The 22,477-nt window shown below is 43.5% G+C and overlaps 1 protein-coding gene across 1 annotated transcript; it reads left to right on the top strand.

Moving 5' to 3' along the window:
- Window positions 1-3,560: 3,560 nt before the first annotated feature.
- LOC145410323 (uncharacterized) lies at window positions 3,561-5,205 on the top strand. Its single transcript, XM_080280461.1, has 4 exons — window positions 3,561-3,833; window positions 4,109-4,204; window positions 4,451-4,558; window positions 5,103-5,205. The coding sequence occupies exons 1-4, from the start codon at window positions 3,574-3,576 to the stop codon at window positions 5,149-5,151; spliced, it is 513 nt and encodes a 170-aa protein (XP_080136587.1). The 5' UTR covers window positions 3,561-3,573; the 3' UTR covers window positions 5,152-5,205.
- The last annotated feature ends 17,272 nt before the right edge of the window (window positions 5,206-22,477 follow it).

Here is a 22,477-nt window from a genome sequence, read left to right as displayed (position 1 = left end):
GGCGAGACTGAGATGGTTTGGACATGTGTGGAGGAGGGATGAGGAGTATGTCGGGAGGAGGATGCTGGAAATGGAGTTACCAGGAAGGAGAAAGAGAGGAAGGCCAAAGAGAAGGTTTATGGATGTAGTGAAGGAGGACATGCGGGTGGTAGGTGTAAGAGAAGAAGATGCAGAAGACAGAGTAAGATGGAGACGGGTGATCCGCTGTGGCGACCCCTAAGGGGAGAGCCGAAAGGAGAAGAAGAGGTAGTAGTAAGCGTTAGTAATCATTTCACAACGACGACAATATTTTATTTTAATTTGTCCTTCCTCCCTTCAGCTTTTTAGCGTATTTTTGAACTTAACGGATTACTTATGTTATTCTGTAACTTCTTTGCTCTTAGTGGTTTTCCCTAAGCTACACATAATCGCCTGGCGGTGGAATGAATATAATAAATAGAACGCACTCTGGTGGAAGGGTTAAATATCGGTGTAAGGAAATCTCTTTAGTGTGATGACATCTTTTATCTAAATCTTGGTACTTTCAGATGATTCCTTTCTGATTTGGGAGAGACAATAGGTTATCAGGGGGTTAATGGAGAATGTTTCCAACCCCTTCAAAACTAATTCAGACTGTTCCATTTTATGACTAGATGGAAAAATATATATATATATATATATATATATATATATATATATATATATATATATATATATATATATACTATGATAAGAAATATTAAAGGGAAAGGGAGACAGTGCGGGAGCCGGAGTGGTAGAGAGGTGGCATGCCCTTCCAATGGACCAAGAGATGAATCTCGCTGGGGTAGGGAACAATTTAATGATTTGTATTTCAAGAGGTGAAATTTTCTGATCAGCCATAAGACCCACCATTGCACCAGTCCTGTACGAGGCAGCTTTGGCATGTATATGATGTATTCAGTTGGGACGGTGGGTGTTACCGCAGAAATGAGGAAATGTGGGGGTGCATAGTACATAAGGGACTGCTGAACCTTAGGGAACGGGTTGTTAAGCCTATACCCAGAGTCGGACACACACACACACACACACAAATAAATTAATTACTAGAACTAGAGGGGCACTCAGTGGAGCGCATCTCTCCGACAAGGGCAACGTAATTTCCAAGCCACTCTTCATAATGGGTTAGGTTTTCTCATCTTCGATTAGGGTTTCTCAAAAAGTGTTTTTCGGATCCAGAATCTGTAATACTATTCAAATTGGTCCCAAAAGTTAATCGATTGTTCCCTGGGACATGGGCTATCTACCCACCAAATTTGGTCTAAATCTCTCCTTTAGTTTTTGAGTAATCCTGCTAACAAACAAACAAACGAACAGGGGTGAAAACATTGTCTCCTAGTCGGAGAGAATAAAAACTAAAATAATAAAAGGTACGGTACATGGGAACGCAGAAAACACTTTTATAACATGTACCGTCAGGAACATCTGATCGGCATCAATACTGCATCTACTTCTTACTAAGCCCGTGCCTGTCATTTTCCTCCTTCATGCAGAATACCCAAGAGAATCATTTATGGGCAGAGCAACGTACCCATCGTCTCTCTGCTTAGGAATATTATGAAGCAAAGTGAGAAACAGAAATGAAATGTCTGGCAAACATTTGTCCCCGATTGTACTAAGAGTGTGAGAGTGGACAGCCTTGTGGAATGTGTGGAAAAGAAATATTAGACGTAAATGCATGAATACCATCTTCACTAATTAAGAATAATAGAAAACATTAAGGCTACGGCCACACCGAACGCGACGAGCGGGGAGGCAGCGTCGAGCGATGAGCCGCGAGGTGAGCGTCAACGCGATGCGTGTCCAAATAGGAAGCGGCAACCTCGCGGGTGACATAGATAGTCAGAAGCATGCCTATAGTGAAATATCAACTGGGAAATTCACTACCTACTGAATTATATTTCATAGATTTATATATTGATAAATAATAAAATTGTCGATGTTCATTACTTATATACTGCACATATACACATACATATATTGTATACACTTATCTGTTAAGCCTATAGTGTAACAAAGGGTATAGAGGCGGTGGCTGAATCGGTAGAGAGGCGGCCTGCAGTCCTGATGGACCCAGGTTCGAATCCCGCCTGGGGCAGGGAACAGTTTAAGGATTTGAATTTCATAAAAGTAGACTTTCCTGATCTACCAAAAGACCCGCCGACATGTAAAAAAAACCCCGCTAATACCAATACACCAGTCCTGTATGAGACAGCCCTAGCATGTATTCAATATGGACGGTGGGTGTCAGCGCCGAAGTGGTGACATGTGGAGGTGTAGGAGGACTACTGGAGCTTGGGATAGGCTACTGCCCCCGAGATACATGCTCTAAAGCCTTTGCCCAGGGTCGGAGACATAAAAAAAAAAAAATACTAATATGAATTTTAGACATTAATGATCTTTAATAGGTTTTATAACAACGGTGAAACAAACGTTACTTAAGCAATCGTATGACAAAATAATGCTCGATTATAATTTACCATTTGTATGCTGTTATTCACAGATATCTTCCCAGTGTTTCTTCAACACTCCAGTATTTTTGTGGAGTGGATCACTTGGATCCCACACAGCTCTCCTGTGGTACACGGCTCCAATAAGGTGTTCATTAGACATAATTACCAGAACCCAACCGCCCCAACACACAGTACCAACACGACTGAATGATACTGCAAATGCCTGGGCAGTGGTGAAAGCTTTAGTTATGAAATAAAAATGAGTCTTCATGGTTACTAACTACTCTGACCCTCCAGCAAGGCTACAGTTGGCCATTAATTGAGGTGAATGGGATTAGGAACCTTTATGGTTTAAATACTCGACAGACTGTTAGACCTCTTCATGAGCAGCCATGGTCAGCCTCATGCCATCCCGAGGAGAGAACAGTAAAGTTAGGATATGTGTAGTGGATGTCACTGAGTACAGGAAACTAATGAACTGAATATTATAGCACACACACACACACACACACACACACACACACACACACACACACACACACACACACACACACACACACACACACACACACACACACACACACACATTCGAATTCACTTTCACTCACACAGTCACATTTACACACTTTCGCTAATCCTCACTCATTCACACGCACGACGTCTGAATGAGATAAATTTAAATGAGAGAGAGAGAGAGAGAGAGAGAGAGAGAGAGAGAGAGAGAGAGAGAGAGAGGAGGGGGGAATAGAAATGTAGTAGAGACAGTGTGAGAGCAAGAGGGGAAATTCTAATCTTTTCCAGCCATATTAAAGATCTTTGTACTCGTTTCCAAAAACCTGTGCAGCTAACGTTTTCTTCTGACGCAACAATACCATCGAGGCAAAGTGACAGTAGGAAAAGAGGGAAGAGTTGTTTGTTGGAAATTCCACATCGGCAACGATGTTACGTCACTTCAAGGTAGAATACAAATGAAAATGTTATTGTTGGCTATGGACGTACGTGATGGGGATAATCCCCGTGCTTGTCTGTGTCCTGGGATATATATACTGGTGGGTGGGACAGGTGGAGGCATCACACTCACTGAGTAGTGAGGACAACCAACATGCAGCGCTCCCTCGTTCTCACCGTCTCTCCCTTCCTCCTGCTCCTACTCCTGGGCACGGCCTCCACCCTGCCTCTAGTCGACTCACAGGATGAAGGAGTCGACACTGAAATCATCCCAGTAGTCTTTGTAGTCGACCCATACTCGTCCCTTGAACTTGAAGAATCGACAGGAGGAAAGTCTCTAGAGGAAGGAGGTGTGAGGAGAAGGAGACAGACCACTGTGTCAGGAGGCGTCAACAGGGAAGATCTGGGCGGCGGGTAAGGCGTCTGTTTGTGTCTAGGACTGAACAGTTATTAGCAGTACTAAATCATGCTTTTCGTGTGTGTTTCTGTCGTGGTTTGATTACATACAACGAAACTATATCACACTGACACTTGATCTTGGTGAAATTAGTTTTCATTTAGTCACTAAAATCGTATGCAGGAAATCATTCTACTATTGATAGCACTAACTACAAGGATACTGAAATGTGTACCTAATACTGTAGCATCATATACAGTGTCACCTAATACGACGTTTTGGTTGCCCCCAGCGCTCATCGTGACAGCGGCAACATCAACATCAGCCATAAATCCAACAAACACACAGTCACGGGCGGCCTCACCGTCGACCGAACCAAGGTCCCAGGGTGAGTCCGCTTACAGGGCTGAGTCCACATCAGTCTTGGCCGCTCCTGATAATAATGTCTACTTTTGTTATGACATGTTCTCGTATCACTAATCGTTATTGTACACGCTTTATTCGTGTGTTTATTTGAGCCGATAAAAATTTTAGTCTCGACACAACTTTATTACTTTTCTGTTCGTTTCCTCCATATACCATATTTCTTCCCCACCTGCTCACTACTTGTGTCTGTTCGTCTGGCCCCACACAGGCTGGGCAGCAGCAGGAACCTGGGAGTGAACGCAGGCTACGAGTTCAGACCCAACAAGAACACCGCCTTTAACATCGGAGTCTCTCACTCAAGAGGCAGCAGCGGCAGGTGAGTGGAAAATGAGTTTTTGGCGCCCAGGGATGAATGTGATATAAAGGATTGTTTTACAGTATGGGAAAAGGACTATCGTAATATTTTTTAACATGGGACAGATGCTACGGCAGGAATGTAGGAAAGAGGCAGTGGTATGTCTGTTATAAGCTATGAGTTGAGAGTGTTTGATAGAGACGCTATCCATTATGGGAAAGGGACTAAAGCTTTGGTGTTCTGCTTTTGGGGGAGGGAATCATGATAGGACTACTATACATATTGAGAAGGACACTATGATTACTGGATAATCAGTATCACTGGCAAAACGAAACGCATAGACAGCAACCCCAAATAAGGTCGTTGGTCAATCGCCGAAAGTGAAAATCCATACTGTTCCGTTAACACTTCCAGTAGTAAATATTCTACAGGAATGTGATATGTCTGGGTCTTGAAGTAGCGTAAAGGACACAGCATTCATTCTGGATGAAGCATACAGTTATCTACGCATAGGTTGTTTAAACTTTCAGAACCCTAACTTTGTCCTTCCATCTTTGCCGTACAGGGCTACCAACTTCGGCGTTGGATTCTCTCACACGTTCGGCAGGCGATGAGGGTGAGGGTGACGGCGACGTACAATAGGTCCCATTGACGGTGGGACTGGGAGAAAGAATGGCCATTATCCTTGTATCTCATTTCTTTTTTCATGTCCATTTGTCTCTCTATATCCCTTCTCTCTCACCTGTGCCATATTCCTGGAGTTGTTTTCCAAACCTTGTAACTCTTCGCTGATTCTTCCCAAGACTCAGGTAATAACTGTTTCATCCAAATCCACGAAGGTGATTTCCAGTTTTTGTAATCTCTTTATGATTTACCAATTTAGCTGTTATTTTTATACGATGTGTAGGATGAATAATAAAATATGATGTCCTTGAAATATTTGTTTACATCTCCCTGAAGAAATCTGGAGCTAACTTCATTAGAAATTGAACACAATTATAGACCTGCATACAGTAGACTTGTAGATGTAGCGATGTACAAAGAAGTCTCACTACAGAAAAAATGCTGGAATTATATGTCTCTGCAAGAAAGTTCTCATGAAAATTACATGTACCATGGGTATGTGTTTCATTTTTCCATTTGACACGATAGTCCTGTTATAATACATTACCATTCCTGTTTGGAGTGTGTTCATATATTTTTTGCTTAACATCGCAGTCACAGATGTCAGTGGTGTTATATAAAATTTGACAGACTTCTTCATCGCATGTGGTTGGTATAACTCGATATCCTTTTTAATAGGCGACTGGATCTTAACCTATCGTGGAAGTATGGCTGGACTGTCTATGTCAGGCCCCTGAAGTCAAAAAGGTCGGTCAACATAGGCAATATTAAGACTAGTGAACTTATCCTTATTTTCAAGATGATATCGTTATGTATCCACATCACTGGATTTTCAAGGCTTCAGCGTGATATCATTTCTTTATTAATTCTTCACCAATTTGCCTCAAACCTGGCACAGTTATTCCTTGGACAAGTATCACCAGACAACTGTTTCATTGTCACATAGGTTTTCTAAGAGGATCAAATCATACAAAACCACATTTAAATCCGGTGTTTTTGTGCATTCATTGAACTGTCTGCTTGCATTCCTCCACCTCTACGACGGGCGCGTAGCACCCGTCTGGAAGCAAACTCTCATCCATTTTCTGTCCAACTCTCTAATGCAAGAGTTAACCGTTACTCCCAGTCTTTCAAACCGTTACTCCCAGTCTTTCATTTATGCAACAGGTCAACTCTGGAACTGTCTCCCTCTGTATTTTCTGCTGCCTATGATCTCCAGTCTTTCAAACGCAGTGTGTCCAGGCATCTCAAAATGATCGGATCTTGAATTTGGCTCTCTATTGTATTTTGTTTTTCTCTTGGAGGGAACTGTTATTGCGGGCTCATGGCCTTTGGTTCCTTCTTCCTCGCATTTTATATATATATATATATATATATATATATATATATATATATATATATATATATATATATATATATATATATATATATATATATATGTGTGTGTGTGTGTGTGTGTGTGTGTGTGTGTGTGTGTGTGTGGTTGTGTGATTGAGTGAGTGAGTGAGTGAGCTATATAGTTACATAAATCGACAGCCAGCACAATCCAGCCACATCCATTCAGGTCAGCTTAGATCCTGTCTAGCCATTGTAGTTCGTTTCAGCCATGCTCCACTGAAGTACATCAGCCGAGGATTGCTTCAGTCAATTAGATCGTTTCAGGTACTTTTAGGTCACTTCGCCTCGCAGCCCACCTAGATCAATAAATAGCGTGTCATACGATGTTTATAAGTGCGTGTGCTAAAAATCAGGGAAAATAGCTATAACGTGTTTGAGAAGTGACACGTCAGGTATTTCAGCACTGGTGGAGTGGGAAATGATGAGGGGACAGGCTGGGTCGTGATGGCTCTGGTTGGAGACCCATGACGGGATAGCACAGCTTGTGAAAATAGGCGTTACAACTGAGCTGGTAGTTGAAGCATTATCATCTGGGATATGCTATTTAACAGCGTAGTAGAAATAGAGGTGTGGGGAGGGAGCGGCCAGAATGTGCTGGGACGGATGGCAGTGAGTGTTGGTGCAGGCCATTATGAGAATCTAGTGGATCCTCACTAAATCTTTGTGAAACTTCAGGAGATTATTTTAGGGGCCTATTATTTTTTTTTTCTATTATTGAAAAATGTTGTCTCGACATGGGCTCAAATCCCAACAACTCCGAAGCTACGATTACTGATGAACTTATGAACTAAGTACAAGGAAGGCCATTTTCAGTCCCCCTACCCCCCAAAAAAAAAATAGTAACTGCAGCTTTGTAACGACTGAAACTTGGACCGTTGTTAATATAGCAATTTTCACGCTACATTACCCTAAGGAAAACCTACTGCAGTTTTTCAAAGATCTCGCTGGTCACCAGGTATGCTGCGGATGTTGTAAGTGTCCGGGTAATTGCAGGGTTTAATTTGAAGGGAAAAAATGGGTGGGGTGGATGAACTGGGTTTGGATGTTGGGCTGGTGGTACAAGGCGGGACAGGCAGGTTACACCCAGTATGATGCGTGGCGCTGGGGTGGGAACACGTCTTTCAGCAACGGTCGGTGCTGGGAGGCAATAAAAAAGATGAAGTGAATGTAACGTTGCGGCGGAATACGCCGGCATTGTGGTGGGCGGTGAGGCAGGGCCAGGGAAAGACGCCCTGGGTAAATGGGTGTTGTACAGTGGATTGGACGTTTGGGACGCGGAGATGATATATTGTAAAACTTTGTCCAAAAATAAGGGAACAACAGCAAGAAAGCTCATGCCTGTCGTCTCACGATGGAGGAAAAAAAAAAAAAAAAAAGAGAAAACTCAAACATTTGTGGTAATAAACGGCGGGGGAAAATGTGGGCTATGTGAGGAGGATTGGGGAGAGGAAGAAAGGATCAAGGACTGGCCATTTTTGTATGATAAGACTAATCAAGTTCCAGCCACAAATCTGGAAGGACTGCTTGCTACACATACGACAGACAGCGAGTAGATCTGTCACATCCTATATAATGCTTTGAATTCGATGGCATGATTAATCATATAATGAATGAACACCTCAAAAACTTTAACTAAATGAAAGGAACTGTTTTGTAGCAAGGTTACAAAAGTCTACAGTATAGAGTACATGTAAAAGGATCATGTACACAGGACACGTGTGGTTTTGATGACTACTTTGTTGTAGAGACATTTCATTCTGCCTCATTTCAACTGGCCCGATTTCCATGATCTTTTACTATACAGTATAATTAAGTCATATTTAAAAACAAAATAGTTGGTGTCAAAATGTTTCCAAAGAGTAGTAAACAATTCCAAGGGGAAAATAGTCTAGGTTTTCAGAACGTTATTAATTGATTTATTTGTATTTATTTATTTTTGCACACCATACACAGGCAGGAAGCTAGAATAACACACTGGGTAAAATTTACATACAATATTATGTGAACCAGCGTCATGAAATTGGATGGAGACATTAGCTGAGTCTTGGCAGGTTCAGTTGAGATCTTAAGGGCTGGGATAACAGTTCGAAAATTAATTCCCAGGGGAGAGAGAACGGAAGAGTAAAAGAGGCAGAACACAAGAGCAAGAATGAAGGTGAGATACATAACAAATAATATCCATTGTCTGTCCCTGTCCCTCCGCCACTTGGACCCCCACCGCTATCACCCTCAGTTTTGCTTCAACTGAAACTCTTCCCCTCGCTCATTCTTTAACACTCTCGATCCCCCTCCCCCTCCCCTTCCCTCTTCCTCTCGCCTTCGGAATAACTCTCGCCATCGCTCTTGCTCTCTCCTTCGCTCTTGCTCTCGCCTTCCCTCTTGTTCTCGCCTTCCCTCTTGCTCTCCCCTTAGCTCTTCTACTCGCCTTCGCTCTTGCTCTCGCCGACCGCCAAACGTGTGCAAGAGCCCAAAGCCAACGTTCACAGACCTGTATGGAAAAGATGTATTTTGAAAGTTAATAAGTTCGTTCAACTATATGTAACATTTTGCATGCCTGCTACGCTGTACAATGTAATGAGCTTCATTATAGTTTTCCTTAAGCTTCTACACCACCATGATAGGTTAAAATAGTGTAGTACATTTGTTATTCCCTGTCTCCTGCCTACTTGTAGGAACTTAGAAAACAGAGGAGGGGGTCCCTTGTCCCCTCACCCCGCCCTTTTTAGTCGTCTTTTACGACACGCAGGGAATACGTGGCAGAATTCTTCCTAACACAACCTGGCCACAGAGTGAGAGTACCACCCCATAGTGCAGCCAGATTGTCCCCCCCCCCCCCGCCACAGGGAGGCTAAGATGAGAATGAATGTGTTTGTGTGGATGAGTAAATTGGCAGTGTGTCGTCCTGTCTCGGCTACCTCCATTTCTTTGGGGTAAGCCGCCTATGTATATAGATAGATAGACATTTGTTATTAAAAGGACTTACATTAACCAAATCAAATCATTTCCTTCTTGGACTATGAAATGTTTACTTTCGGCGATTGGCCAGTTTTTCATGTAATTAAAAACATTCTAGTCACTTCATACCCTTTCTTATAATGCAAAACAGTCGCACCATATTTTCTTTCCTCTGGTGCAAAACAGGCCTCTACATCACACTCTTGTCTGTTCTGCCAGTTCCTTTCCCTCCTTCTTTCACCCACCTGTCCTCATTGCCTATGGTGTGGGAGACGCCGATGTTCAAATTGGTGTTCTTGTTGGGTTTGAATTCATAGCCGGCGCTCACCACGTCGCTGCTGCTGTCCTGTCTGTGTGGGGCCAGAGGGACAGACACAGGTGGTAAGCAGGTGGGGGAGGAATGGTGTAAATGGTCGCTACATACTTATACTAGGACCGAGTACAGCCAAATGCAATGGCTCCTATGAACAAATGACAAAAACTTATTCATGAACTATGACTGATACGAATATTTGATATAATGAAAATCAGCAATTATCAGCAGAAAAGCCGGGACTGAGATGGACACAACTCTACAAGTGCACTCACCCTGGGATCTTGGTTCGGCCGTAGGTGACGCCGCCCTTGACAGTGTGATTGCCGAAGGAGTTACTGATTTCGACGTTGCCTACGTCACGGTGGCCCCTGGAGGCAGTGGAGAGTTTATGTTAGGTGACAGGATGAGCGGGTTTCGGTGCATTTTGGCTATCTGTCAATGTATCTACAGTATATCTAAATACCTAGATAGATAGATGGATAGACAGATAGTAATGAGAATTATAAATGTGATCTTTCGTCTGGTTAAACTAGCTTTATGGCAACAATGCTACAGTTAGTTTCAGCAACAGCTTAAACTATACAATAATGTTCAAAAACTATGGTATCATGATGTTTAGAAGACAAGAGTATGGTTCAGCATTACAGTCAGACGTGACTAATAACATTTTTGCAAGACACAGGCAGACGCCTTACCCGCCATCCAATTTCTCCCTGTTGATGCTTCCTGTCACATTGGCCTGTCTCCCCCTCCTCACACCTCCTTCTTCCTGCTGATTCTTCCTCTAGTTCGAGGGACGAGTATGGATCGACTTCAAAGACTAATGGGGTGACTGGGACCCTCGAGTCGACATTCAGTACTTTATTATCGACTCCTTCATCAGGTGAGTCAAGCATGCTGGGGTCGACTTGAGGCAGAGAGGAGGCCGCGCCCAGGAGCAGGAGCAGGACGAAAGGTGAGACGATGAGAGCCAGGAAGTCCTGCATGTTGACTCTCCCCAGTGCTGAGTGAGAGTGATGCTTTAACCTGCTCCACACACCATTTGTATAATTTCCGCAATATAGAGATAAACATGAGAAAACCACCAATAAAACAGGTCCCCCACTAGATTCAACTTTTTAATTCGTCCTTGTGACAGACGAGGAATTATTATCTTTGGGAATTTCGTATACTGAAGTCTTGCTTATTTTCCTACTTTCGCTCATGTTCCTTTGCGTGCGTGGCAATGTTACGTCATATCAAAACGTTCGCTGCGCCAGTTCGAGGAAAATGGGTAATAAATTCTTTGTTGTGACTAAGAAAGGTTTGCTATCTATTGTGTGTGTGTGTGTGTGTGTGTGTGTGTGTGTGTGTGTGAGAGAGAGAGAGAGAGAGAGAGAGAGAGAGAGAGAGAGAGAGAGAGAATTTATTAAAAGACTTAAACACAACTGTGACTCCCAGTTCTTACTTTGCGATTCATTCACGTCAGTATTAAATGAATTTATCTGTTTGTCTGTCTGCTCATCTCTGTCTATATATATCTGTCTCTATATCTGTACCTAAATATCTATCCATCTATATATTGTATCTGTCTGTCCATTTAGCTAGCTAGCTTTGTCTATCTAACTCTGTCTCTCTAACTTTCACTCTGTTGAACACCACCTCTCCTCCTCTAAACCTTACCTTCTCTTCCTTACCAAGACTCAGCTGTCTGAGGCAACTGACAGCAACCATTTTCTGTATCCTTCTTACTCATTTCAAAGCCAAAGGTTGTTGTTGTGTATACGTACTCAACGACTTATCTTACTCTCGTGTTCCTGAACTTGATTCTTCTGAATTCTCTGCTCTCTGGCTTCGGCTTTCCTGTCATTCTCCGACTAAATATATCTGCGCTGTTTACTTATCCCCTAATTCTACTGACTATGAAAAATTCTTTGACTATCTTACTTCCACGATGGAACACATTCTATCCATTTCTCCTTTCTCTGAAATCTCCATTTTAGGAGATTTCAATGTTCACCATCACCTTTGGCTCTCCTCTCCTTTCACTGATCCACCTGGTGAACGAGCCTAGAGTACATCTTTTCTATCCTTAATGACCTAGAGCAGTTTGTACAGCACCCTACCCGTACCCTGACCGCCTTGGAGAGAACTTGACCTATTCTTTACAACTAATCCTTCTGCTTACACTGTTAATCTTTCCTCTCTGTTGGGCTCCTCCGATCACAACCTTATTATCTTAACCTGTTCTATCCCTCCGGTACGGCCTGTGGCCCCTCCAAAGAAACGTCGACTGTGGCACCCTGGACCTGCAGACTAGGAGGCCTTCAGTCAGTACTTCTTTGATTTTCCCTGGAATGATTATTTCTTTCATGGCCGAGAGCCACCTGAGTGTGCTTTGCTCATTACGGAGGTTATTCTCTCGGCCATGGAAGCATACATTCCTTTCTCATATCCTTTGACTAATGCAAGAAAGCCTTGGTTTAATCAGGCTTGTTCTAATGCTGTCCACAACAAGGAGAGGGCCTATAAAAGGTACCAGAGCCATACCACCCCTGAATCACATCTTGTTTATGTTTCTGCCAGGAATCGTGCTAAGTCTGTTCTTCGCTCTGCTAAATATAATATCATCCGAAGTAAATGCTCTCAGCTCTCCAACTCGAATTCTGCCTGCTCCTTCTGGCACCTTGCCAAAAACCTACTTTACCTCATCATTCTTCCCTCCCCTTTTCTACTCTGATGGCTCTGTAGCTATTTGTTCTACTGATAAAGCAGATCTCTTCACTCAGACTTTCTCCTCCAATTCCACCTTAGACGATTCTGGTGCTGTTCCTCCATCACTTTCCCCTTCTGACTTCCTTATGGCTGACATTAAAATTTCCTCAGCTGATGTATTTTCAGCCATCACTGGCCTCAATACTAAGAAGGCATATAGGGCTGATGGAGTACCTCCTGTTGTCCTTAAGAACTGTGCTTCTGTGCTTACACCCTGCCTTGGTAAACTCTTTCACCTCTGACTGTCAACTTGTACCTTTCCTTCTTGCTGGAAGTTTGCTCTCATTCAGCCAGTCCCAACGAAGGGTGACCATTCCCTACCCTCTAACTATAGTCCAATTGCTTTAACATCTTATGTCTCAAAAGTTTTCGAGTCAATTCTTAACAGAAAAATTTTAAAGCATCTTTCCTATCACAACCTTCTTTCTGATTATCAGTATTGGTTCCGTCAGGGATGCTCCACTGGCGATCTTCTCACCTACCTTTCATACTCCTGGGCATCCTCCTTTCGGGACTTTGACGAAAGCTTTGCCATTGCACTTAACATCTCAAAGGCCTTCGATTGAGTCTGGCATAAATCTTTAATTTCCAAATTGCCCTCTTACGGTTTCTGGCCATCGTTATTCTCCTAGATCTATCAACAGTGGTGTTCCTCAGGGCCCTGCCCTATCACCAACTCTCTTCCTTTTATTCATCAGTGACCTAAGCTGTACATCTAACCCTTTCCACTCATATGCTGATGACTCCACCCTTCACCTTTCCATTCAGTTCCCGCAACGTCCATCTCAACAGTTACTTCAACAAGCTAGAGATGAGGCTATGGCACACCTAATGTCTGACTTGGCTCGTATCTCTGACTGGGGCAAAAATATTCTTGTTATTTTTAATGTATCAAAGACTCAGTTCTTACACCTATCAACCCGACAAAATCTTCCACAGGTATGCCCACTAATGTTTAATAATATCCAGCTTAGTTCTGCAGCATCCTTGGACATGCTTGGGGTTTCATTCACTCGGGACTTATATTGGAAAGATCATATTACATCTCTTGTAAAATCTGCTTCCAAGAGATTAGGTGTGCTAAGCCGACTCCGTTCTTTCTTTACCCCTTCAGAATTGTTGACTCTATACAGGGGTTTTATCCGCCCCTGTGTAGAGTACAACTCTCATGTGTGGGGAGGCTCCCCACATACTGTACAGCACTTATCAATAGGGTGGAATCAAAGGCTTTTCGTCTCATTAACTCTCTTCCTATTACTGACTTGCTTCAACCTCTGTCTCTTCGCCGCACTGTTGCATCTTTATCTCTTTTCTATCGCTACTTCCATGGCCACTGCCCCTCTGAACTCTGCTTGCATCCCTCCACCTCTATGACGGGCGCGTAGCACCCGTCTAGCAACAAACTCTCACTCCTTTTCTGTCCAACTCTCTAATGCAAGAAATAACCGTTACTTCTAGTCTTTCATTTATGCAACAGGTCAACTCTGGAACTGTCTCCCTGTCTGTATTTCCTACTTCCTATGATCTCCAGTCTTTCAAACGCAGTGTGTCCGGGCATCTCGAAATGCGGGCTTCTGGCCTTTGGTTCCTTCTTCCTTACATAAAAAAAAACTTGCATACATATACACAACATGGAAAGAGATCAGCATACAGGCAAGAAAGAAGGACAACTTAGCTGTGAGTTCCGCGCTGTGTAGAAGCGGCAGCTGCTGCAAGAACAGGTTATCGTTAAGTTCTGAGGAACAGGGTAAAGAAACTGAGGCTGAATTTACAGTATTAAGGAGAAGCATTTGATGGAGAGACAGGTTCTGTGTGTGTGTGTGTGTGTGTGTGTGTGTGTGTGTGTGTGTGTGTGTGTGTGTGTGTGTGTGTATCCGTGGTGCACATGTCACGTTAAGTATGGTAAATGATGCAACAAGTCGAGGCATCAGCACATTTTTAGTAACTAAGGTATCCGGCACGTATCAGCCTCCCTAGCTTTTAGTGATTACCTTGGCGCGTCACTTAGGAAGCGAATTAGGCCTATGGAACCTGATAGGCCTGGGGATCTTATTCTACTTGAGACAGGGGTATCGTAGCGCCTCTCCTTGTTTGATATGTTTTGCATGTTGGTTCTTTTTATCCTCGGGTACGGCAGCTAAGACAAGTACCTATGCAGTTAGGGGTCAATGTGCACCGAAATTTTACGTGTGACGAATGATACTCGGGTGGGTTGATAGGCGTGGTCTCGTCCCCTTCCGTTGTCCCCGTCACAGAGGTGGGATTGTCGTAGGAGTATTGGTTATTCCCGTCACAGAGGTGGTATTGTCGTAGGAGTATTGGTTATTCCCGTCACAGAGGTGGTATTGTCGTAGGAGTATTGGTTATTCCCGTCACAGAGGTGGTATTGTCGTAGGAGTATTGGTTAATAGTTATACCAGCACATAAACCCGTCTCCGGCTACAGCCTTTAGGTGTCAACCCCTCAGTCACTTAGTTTTTCCCGGGGACCTAATCCCTAATTGACAAATTTTCCCCCTAGACATATTTTCCTTCCTGGACCTATTGTCCTCCATGTACCTGTTTATCCCCTTAGAGCCCTGTTTCACTCCAGGTACCTGTTTTTCCCCTTAGAGTCCTGTTTCACTCCATGTACCTGTTTATCCCCTTAGAGCCCTGTTTCACTCCATGTACCTGTTTTTCCCCTTAGAATCCTGTTTCACTTCATGTACCTTTTTTTCCCCTTAGAATCCTGTTTCACTTCATGTACCTTTTTTTCCCCTTAGAATCCTGTTTCACTTCATGTACCTTTTTTTCCCCTTAGAATCCTGTTTCACTTCATGTACCTGTTTTTCCCCTTAGAATCCTGTTTCACTCCATGTACCTGTTTTTCCCCTTAGAGTCCTGTTTCACTCCATGTACCTGTTTTTCCCCTTAGAGTCCTGTTTCACTCCATGTACCTGTTTTTCCCCTTAGAGTCCTGTTTCACTCCATAGCCCTGTTTTTCCCCTGAGAGTTCTGTTTCACTCCATAGGCCTGTTTTTCCCCTGAGAGTCCTGTTTCACTCCATAGGCCTGTTTTTCCCCTTAGAGTTCTGTTTCACTCCATGTACCTGTTTTTCCACCTAACCTCCCCACAGACCTCATTTCTCATGGACCTCTTTTTCCCTAGGGATCTCTTTTGCCCATTAACTGATTTTCTTCATGAATCTATTTTTGCTCTCTGAGTATTTTCCTCATTGAGATATTTCCCACACGGGCCTATTCTCCCTCCATAAATCTATTTTGCCCCTTGGACCCATTGTATTCATGGACCAATGTTCACTCTTGGACCTATTTCCTCCTCTGGACCTGTATTACCCATGCACCCATTCTATCCCAGGGACCTATTTCCTTCCATGAACCTATTATCCCCATGGAGCGATTTCTATCCGTTTAACCTATGTTCCTACGTAGGTCAGCTTCCTCAGGGACATAGGGCCTACATCTGATGGAACTCCTTTCCCAAATAGACATAGCCCTACCATGAACTGTAAACACAATAGACCTAATCCCTAGGTACCCATTTTCTCATTGGACACCCACCTACCTCACCCTATTCCCAACACCCAACTCACACACCTACCCACTAGCCCACTTCATATACCAACCCACCCACCTTCCCCACCCCATTCCCCTCATCCACCCACCCCACCCCACCCATCAGCCCACCTCACGTACTGTACAGTACTTACCCACCAGCCTACCCCACCCCATTCCCCTCACCCACCTACCCACACACCCACCACACCTGCCCTGAACACACATCCACCCTGTTCACTCCTCCCACCCAACCCGACCATCAGCCCAGTAACCTACCCACCCGGCCATCAACGTCCATCAACAGGATGACGTTCAAGTTTACACACACACACACACACACACACACACACACACACACACTAACATCAATGCACCCGTCCTGAATAAGACAGTCCTATCATGCATTCAGTGTGAACGGTGAACATACATGACAAAGTGGTGACATGTGATGGTGTATGGTACAGTTGCGAGCAGATGACTGGACGCCACCTAGTCTACCAACATGTTGGTGTTTTATCTGGCAACAGTGGTAGCTGTGAACCTGACCGAGATTCAGTCAGCTGTTCAGGCAAAACAAACCCAGTGATAATTTGTCAATGTGCAGTTCTAACTGGTCTCCAATCAACACCATGCAAGTAAACTTATTATACTGATAATGATTAACGTGTCATACACGTTGTAGATATACTTATAACCATAGTATTACAACACTGGCATCCAAATAGTGCTGCGTTCATTCATAAGAGACACACGGGTATCCCGAGCGTGCAGCTCCATCACCACCTTGGTTTGTGACGTAGGCACCACGTGACGTCACGTATGGGGAGTGGAACTAGTTGACCCGTTCATGATGATAAACATTTATAGAGAGTAATCGTTCGACTTTATCACTCGATTATTAAAGAAACATTGTTTTTCTATGTCAAAACAAACCTATTGCAACCTCTAATCTCACGTACGTCAAATAGCGCAGCCAGCCACCTGCCCCCTCACCCCCCCTCCCATCACACGTCCCACCTCGTCCCTCCCGTCCTCACCCAAGACCCTCCATAAAACTCCCACACCCCCCTCCCCTTGTTCCGCTTACTGTGGTGTGAACCTTTAACTGTCCCACCTGCTTTGGAGTTAGAGGTCGACGAAAGTGAAGTTAACGGTGAGGGATGACTGGCATGACGGTGGTTTTTGTGATAATAATGCTAGGTTGCGGGGAAGCTGATAACCTTACGGCACATCTCATGTAAACTGGTAAAGGTTGTTTGGTTCACGACGATAGTGGAACAAACTAAATCACTACCGATACCCGTGTGTCTCTTATGAATGAACGCACCACTATTTGGATGCCAGTGTTGTAATACTATGGTTATAAGTATATCTACAACGTGTATGACACGTTAATCATTATCAGTATAATACGTTTACTTGCATGGTGTTGATTGGAGACCAGTTAGAACTGCACATTGACAAATTATCACTGGGTTTGTTTTGCCTGAACAGCTGACTGAATCTCGGTCAAGTTCACAGCTACCACTGTTGCCAGATAAAACACCAACATGTTGGTGGACTAGGTGGATTCCAGGCATCTGCTCGCAACAGTACCTCTTATGCGCTTGAAGAGGAAGTATAAGAGGTCCAGGAACATTCCATTTCTGCTTTCGCAGACTAACGCACAGTATTTGTGGACACTTGTTTACGATTACCGGTGACCCCAAATGACCTCGGAGGTCAACCACACATAGCCTATGTCCGAACTGGAGGTCATGTGAGTCTCCATGCCAAAAATTGGGCAGCAGGGGTACCCGGCGTTGCCCGGGCCAAAAAGGCAAACACTCTACCGGTAACCTCAAATGACCCAGATCTGAATTTTGACCCCCCCTAAAACCATCCTTGGGTCACCCTGATTCAGAATATATATGAGTGTAGGGTCTCTGGCCCTTGGTTTGGGCGCGACTGAAGGACAAACAAACAAATGACGAGGCTTTTTATATACAGTATATTTATTGCAAAAAGGTATATCAATTTACCTATCTGTCTATCTATCTATCTATCGATATATATATATATATATATATATATATATATATATATATATATATATATATATATATATATATATATATATATATTTAACCAGTTGGAGCCCAGTGTCCCGAGTACTGGACAGAACTGGGATTTTTAGTCTTTATAAAGTAGGGAACCCCCGGGGTAGGGACCTATGAGCTTCGCGACTATGAGCCGATAGGCGGAGGGCGGTACGCTCAGTACCCTCCCAGTGCAATGCCTCGCCCAGCCCCCGTGGGATCCAATGGGATATATATATATATATATATATATATATATATATATATATATATATATATATATATATATATATATATATATATATATATATATATATATATATATATATATATATATATATACTCGTATATGAATTACTGTAGAGGGAAAGAAAGCTGGTAGATGGACAGATATGTATTATGGGCCTGGAGGAGGGTATGTAGGAGATTATGTATAGTTCTGGGTGATATTAGTGGAGGATGACAGTATATCTGCTGTCCACCTGGCTGGGTGTATCAACGAGGGGGAGGTGAGGGTAGAGGCAGGTACGGCATACTTGACGCTGAGGAAGGCAGAGGGAGTTGGTCACCTTCTTGTATGCTGGTAATGCAGAAAATATGATGAAAGATGCACCTGACTTAAGGTGGCGTCACACTGGACCGTTTTTCGCTCGAAGTTTGCCAAGCGCCGAGCATTTGCTGGCCAGAAGGGCATTCTCGCAAGCAACGGCTGGTGGCTGGTGCTCTCCGGTTGGACGGAGAGCAACTTGTCAGACAAGCAGCAAGTGGCTTGGATGTAAACAAGAAAAATGGCCGCCCTCCACCAAAGTACTCATCGGAAGCCTTCCCAAAAGTGTCCCTCTCAACGTATAATGTAGAATTCCTTCAATATACATTCATTTGTTTTTTGCAGTTCCTGAAGAATACCTAACACCCGCATATCAGAGGCGGTTGGGCCTTTTCTAGCTTTGTTTATTTACTTTCTGTCTGTCTCTCTGTCTGTCTGTTTGTCTGTCTGTCTGTCTGTCTCCCTCTCTCTCTCTCTCTCTCTCTCTCTCTCTCTCTCTCTCTCTCGGGAGTAAACATTTTAATCAGTCATGAATGGCTGGGAGGAGGTAGGTGAGAAGACAGGAGGAAATCAGTAGAATAGAAGTTGTGGAAGCAATGAAGAAAGTCAAACTGGGGAGAGCCCCAGGAATTGATGGAGTGTGTGGTGAAATACTGAAGCATAGGGGAGAGATAGTAGTAGAATGGATGTGGAAGATGTGCAGATTGGCCTAGGAGCAAGGTAGAGTCCCGGAGGATTGGAAGACAGGTATAATTATTCCCTTGTACAAAGGAAAAGGGGAAAAAGAAGTGTGTGGTAATCTTAGGGGCATTTGTCTTCTTAGTGTAATAGGAAAAGTGTATGGTAGGATACTTATTGACAGAGTTAGGGAAATAACAGAGGAATTAGTTGGAGAAGAACAGGGAGGTTTTAGGAAGGGAAGAGGTTGTGTAGATCAGATATTCATTCTTAAATCTTTAGTGGAAAAGTTTCTAGAGAAGAGAAAGAAGTTGTATGCGGCTTTCATGGATCTGGAGATAGCATATGACAAAGTGGATAGACAAGGATTGTGGAAAGTATTAAGAATATATGGAGTAGATGGGAAGTTGTTGAATGCTGTGAAGAGTATGTATGATGGTGCTAAGGCTATAGTGAATTTTTCTTTTTGAAGGTTGGGTTGAAACAGGGATGTGTCATGCCTCCATGGTTGTTCAATCTGTACATGGATGGGGTAATAAAAGAGATACAAGGCAGGGCAGTGGATGTTGGAGTGGCCCTGGTGAGAGAGAGAGTAGTGTGTGGAAACTCCCTGTACGTTGTTTGCAGATGATACTGTGTTAAGTGAAGACGAAGGAGAGCTGCAAAGCTTGGTGGATGAGTTTGGGAGAGTGTGTAAGAAACGGAATCTAAAGGTGAATGTAGGGAAGAGTAAAGTGATGGTCTTTGACAGAGGTGAAGTCCGTGAATGTACAGTAAGGTTGGATGATGAGGAAATGGAAAATGTGAGTACGTTTAAGTACTTGGGGAGTGTGATGAGTAAGGATGGAAGTATGGAGGGTGAAGTGCTTGAAAGGGAACAACAAGGAAGAAATGTTGCTGGTTCCTTGAAAGCAGTGATAAGAAACAGGGAAGTGAGCATGGAAGTGAAAAAGTTACTACATGACAGTATTGTGATACCAACTCTAACGTATGGAAGTGAAGCTTGGACGTTGTTGGAAGGACACAAGTCAAGAGTGAGAGCAGTGGAAGTGAGTTATTTAAGAGGAGCCAGTGGAGTCACAAGCAGAGACAGGCTGACAAATGAGGATATAAAGGAGCATTGTAGTGTGGATGTGGATGTGATAGGAAGCGTTAGGAGGAACACATTGAGGTGGTTTGGCCATGTGGAGAGGATGGAGGATGAAAGACTGACGAGGAGAGCTTATATGAGTGAGGTGGAGAGGGAGGGGGAGGCCAAGGATGAGATGGAGGGATTGAGTGGAGAGGTATATGAGAAAGGGGGTGTGTGAGTTGGGAGCAGGGCAGTGGAATGGAGGGGGACAGGGCGACGTGGAGGCGATTTGTTTGTGGCCACCCCGTACGGGATTAAGGCGTCTGGCAATAGATAGACAGATAGAAATCCATAATTCATAGTTACGATGATGAGTAAATTTCAAGCTTTCGATGAATCTGGATTATGAAAAGCAACCTTTGTATTAGATATATTTTGTCCAGTCGTGTCAAGTGGGGTTGGTGGAGGATTAGTGCCCCTCCCTGTAAAACAAGTAACTCTAAGCCCTTGGCCACCCCGTTTGGGATACATGGCGTCTGGCAATGAATGAATGAATGAATCTATCTGTCCATACTCTTGTATGTAATACATCTTACGAATGCCTCTGTATGTTATAACATAGAGTGTAACTAATTTTTATCAAAGGGCATGTGGCTACACCCAAAAAATCCACGGTGTGGCCACATCCACGGATGTCCAATCACTAACTGTATATAACTATTGGCTGAAGAAGGTGTGTGACAAGACCCACCACCTTCTTTTGTTGTATTAGCGCTTTGTACCTTTTATAACAATAAACATTTCAGTTCAAATTTAGGCCGCCGCTGGTGATTATGCTCGTTGTTCGGCAGACGGTTGGGTTGTTGAGTGTGACGATACTGTTCATTTGCTCGCCAGCAAATGCTCGGCGCTCGGCAAACCACGAGCGAAAAACAGTTCCTTGTGACGCCACCCTTACACCCAGGGCTTCTAGGACTGATTTCTACCTGTATAAAATAGGTGTCAGACCAACATAGCAAATTGGCGATTCAGTAATCTCCCTCCCTCCGTCTCTCTCTCTCTCTCTCTCTCTCTCTCTCTCTCTCTCTCTCTCTCGTCTATTCCGTACTCATTTTTCCGTTTTTTTTTTTTTCGCCGCTCATTCATCGTCCTCCTTTCCCTCCTTCCATCTGCATTCTTTCTCTGTTCTCTTCATTTACACTTTCTTTCCTTCATTGATTTCTTCAAAGGTTTCTTCCTTTTCTCCTATACCCTTCCGTTTATCCCTTCCTTCTTCCATCATCTTTTGCTTCACCTGATCTTTTTCCTTCCGCTTCTCTGCATTCCTTGTTACATAATCTGATTATACTCCCCCCCCCCTCTCTCTCTCTCTCTCCTCATATCTTTTATATGATCTTTCTTCCTTCCTGCCTTCCTTCCTTTTTCCTTCGCTCCTTTCCCTCACCTGCTTTGTTTTCATCCTTTTGTTCTCTTTTCTACCTCATGTCTGATGTAGTCTTCCTTTTTTGTCTTATCTCCTTCATATATTTTTTTTCTCTTTTCCTCGTTCTCTCTTTCACATTTCATTTGTTTGATCAGTTTCGTCTCCTTCGTCCTTCTCTCTGTATTTTGTCCTTACCTTGCTGGTGCCTGTCCTTCCTTTTACAAGACTGTTAATTCTTTTACCGTATCACTTCCTCCTTTCATCCCCCTTCTTCCCTCTTTCTCCTATTGTATATCCTCCTCTCTTTACTTGCTCTATATACCTCGTCCCCCTCTCATCTGTCTATCCATTTATTGATAGATAGATTGTGTGTGTGTGTGTGTGTGTGTGTGTGTGTGTGTGTGTGTGTGTGTGTGTGTGTGTCCTTTCATTCGCCGGTTCGTCTCTCGTTCTTAATTCTCTCCTTTACTTCTTCTGGGATCTCTTCGTCCCTCTCTCCTCCTTTGCTTCACTTGCTCCGTCTACCTCGTCCTCCT

This window comes from Coenobita brevimanus, chromosome 10, assembly GCF_032717465.1.
Source record: "Coenobita brevimanus isolate Jiangsu-jjx chromosome 10, ASM3271746v2, whole genome shotgun sequence".
Taxonomy (NCBI): Eukaryota; Metazoa; Arthropoda; class Malacostraca; order Decapoda; family Coenobitidae; genus Coenobita; species Coenobita brevimanus.
This window is presented reverse-complemented; position numbering and strand designations above follow the sequence as displayed.

Excerpts from the sequence above, each read along its gene's own strand:
- LOC145410323 (XM_080280461.1), top strand. The coding sequence starts at position 3,574 with ATGCAGCGCTCCCTCGTTCTCACCGTCTCTCCCTTCCTCCTGCTCCTA. Across the intron at positions 3,834-4,108 it reads AGGGAAGATCTGGGCGGCGG|CGCTCATCGTGACAGCGGCA; the intron begins GTAAGGCGTCTG and ends GGTTGCCCCCAG. Across the intron at positions 4,205-4,450 it reads GACCGAACCAAGGTCCCAGG|GCTGGGCAGCAGCAGGAACC; the intron begins GTGAGTCCGCTT and ends GGCCCCACACAG.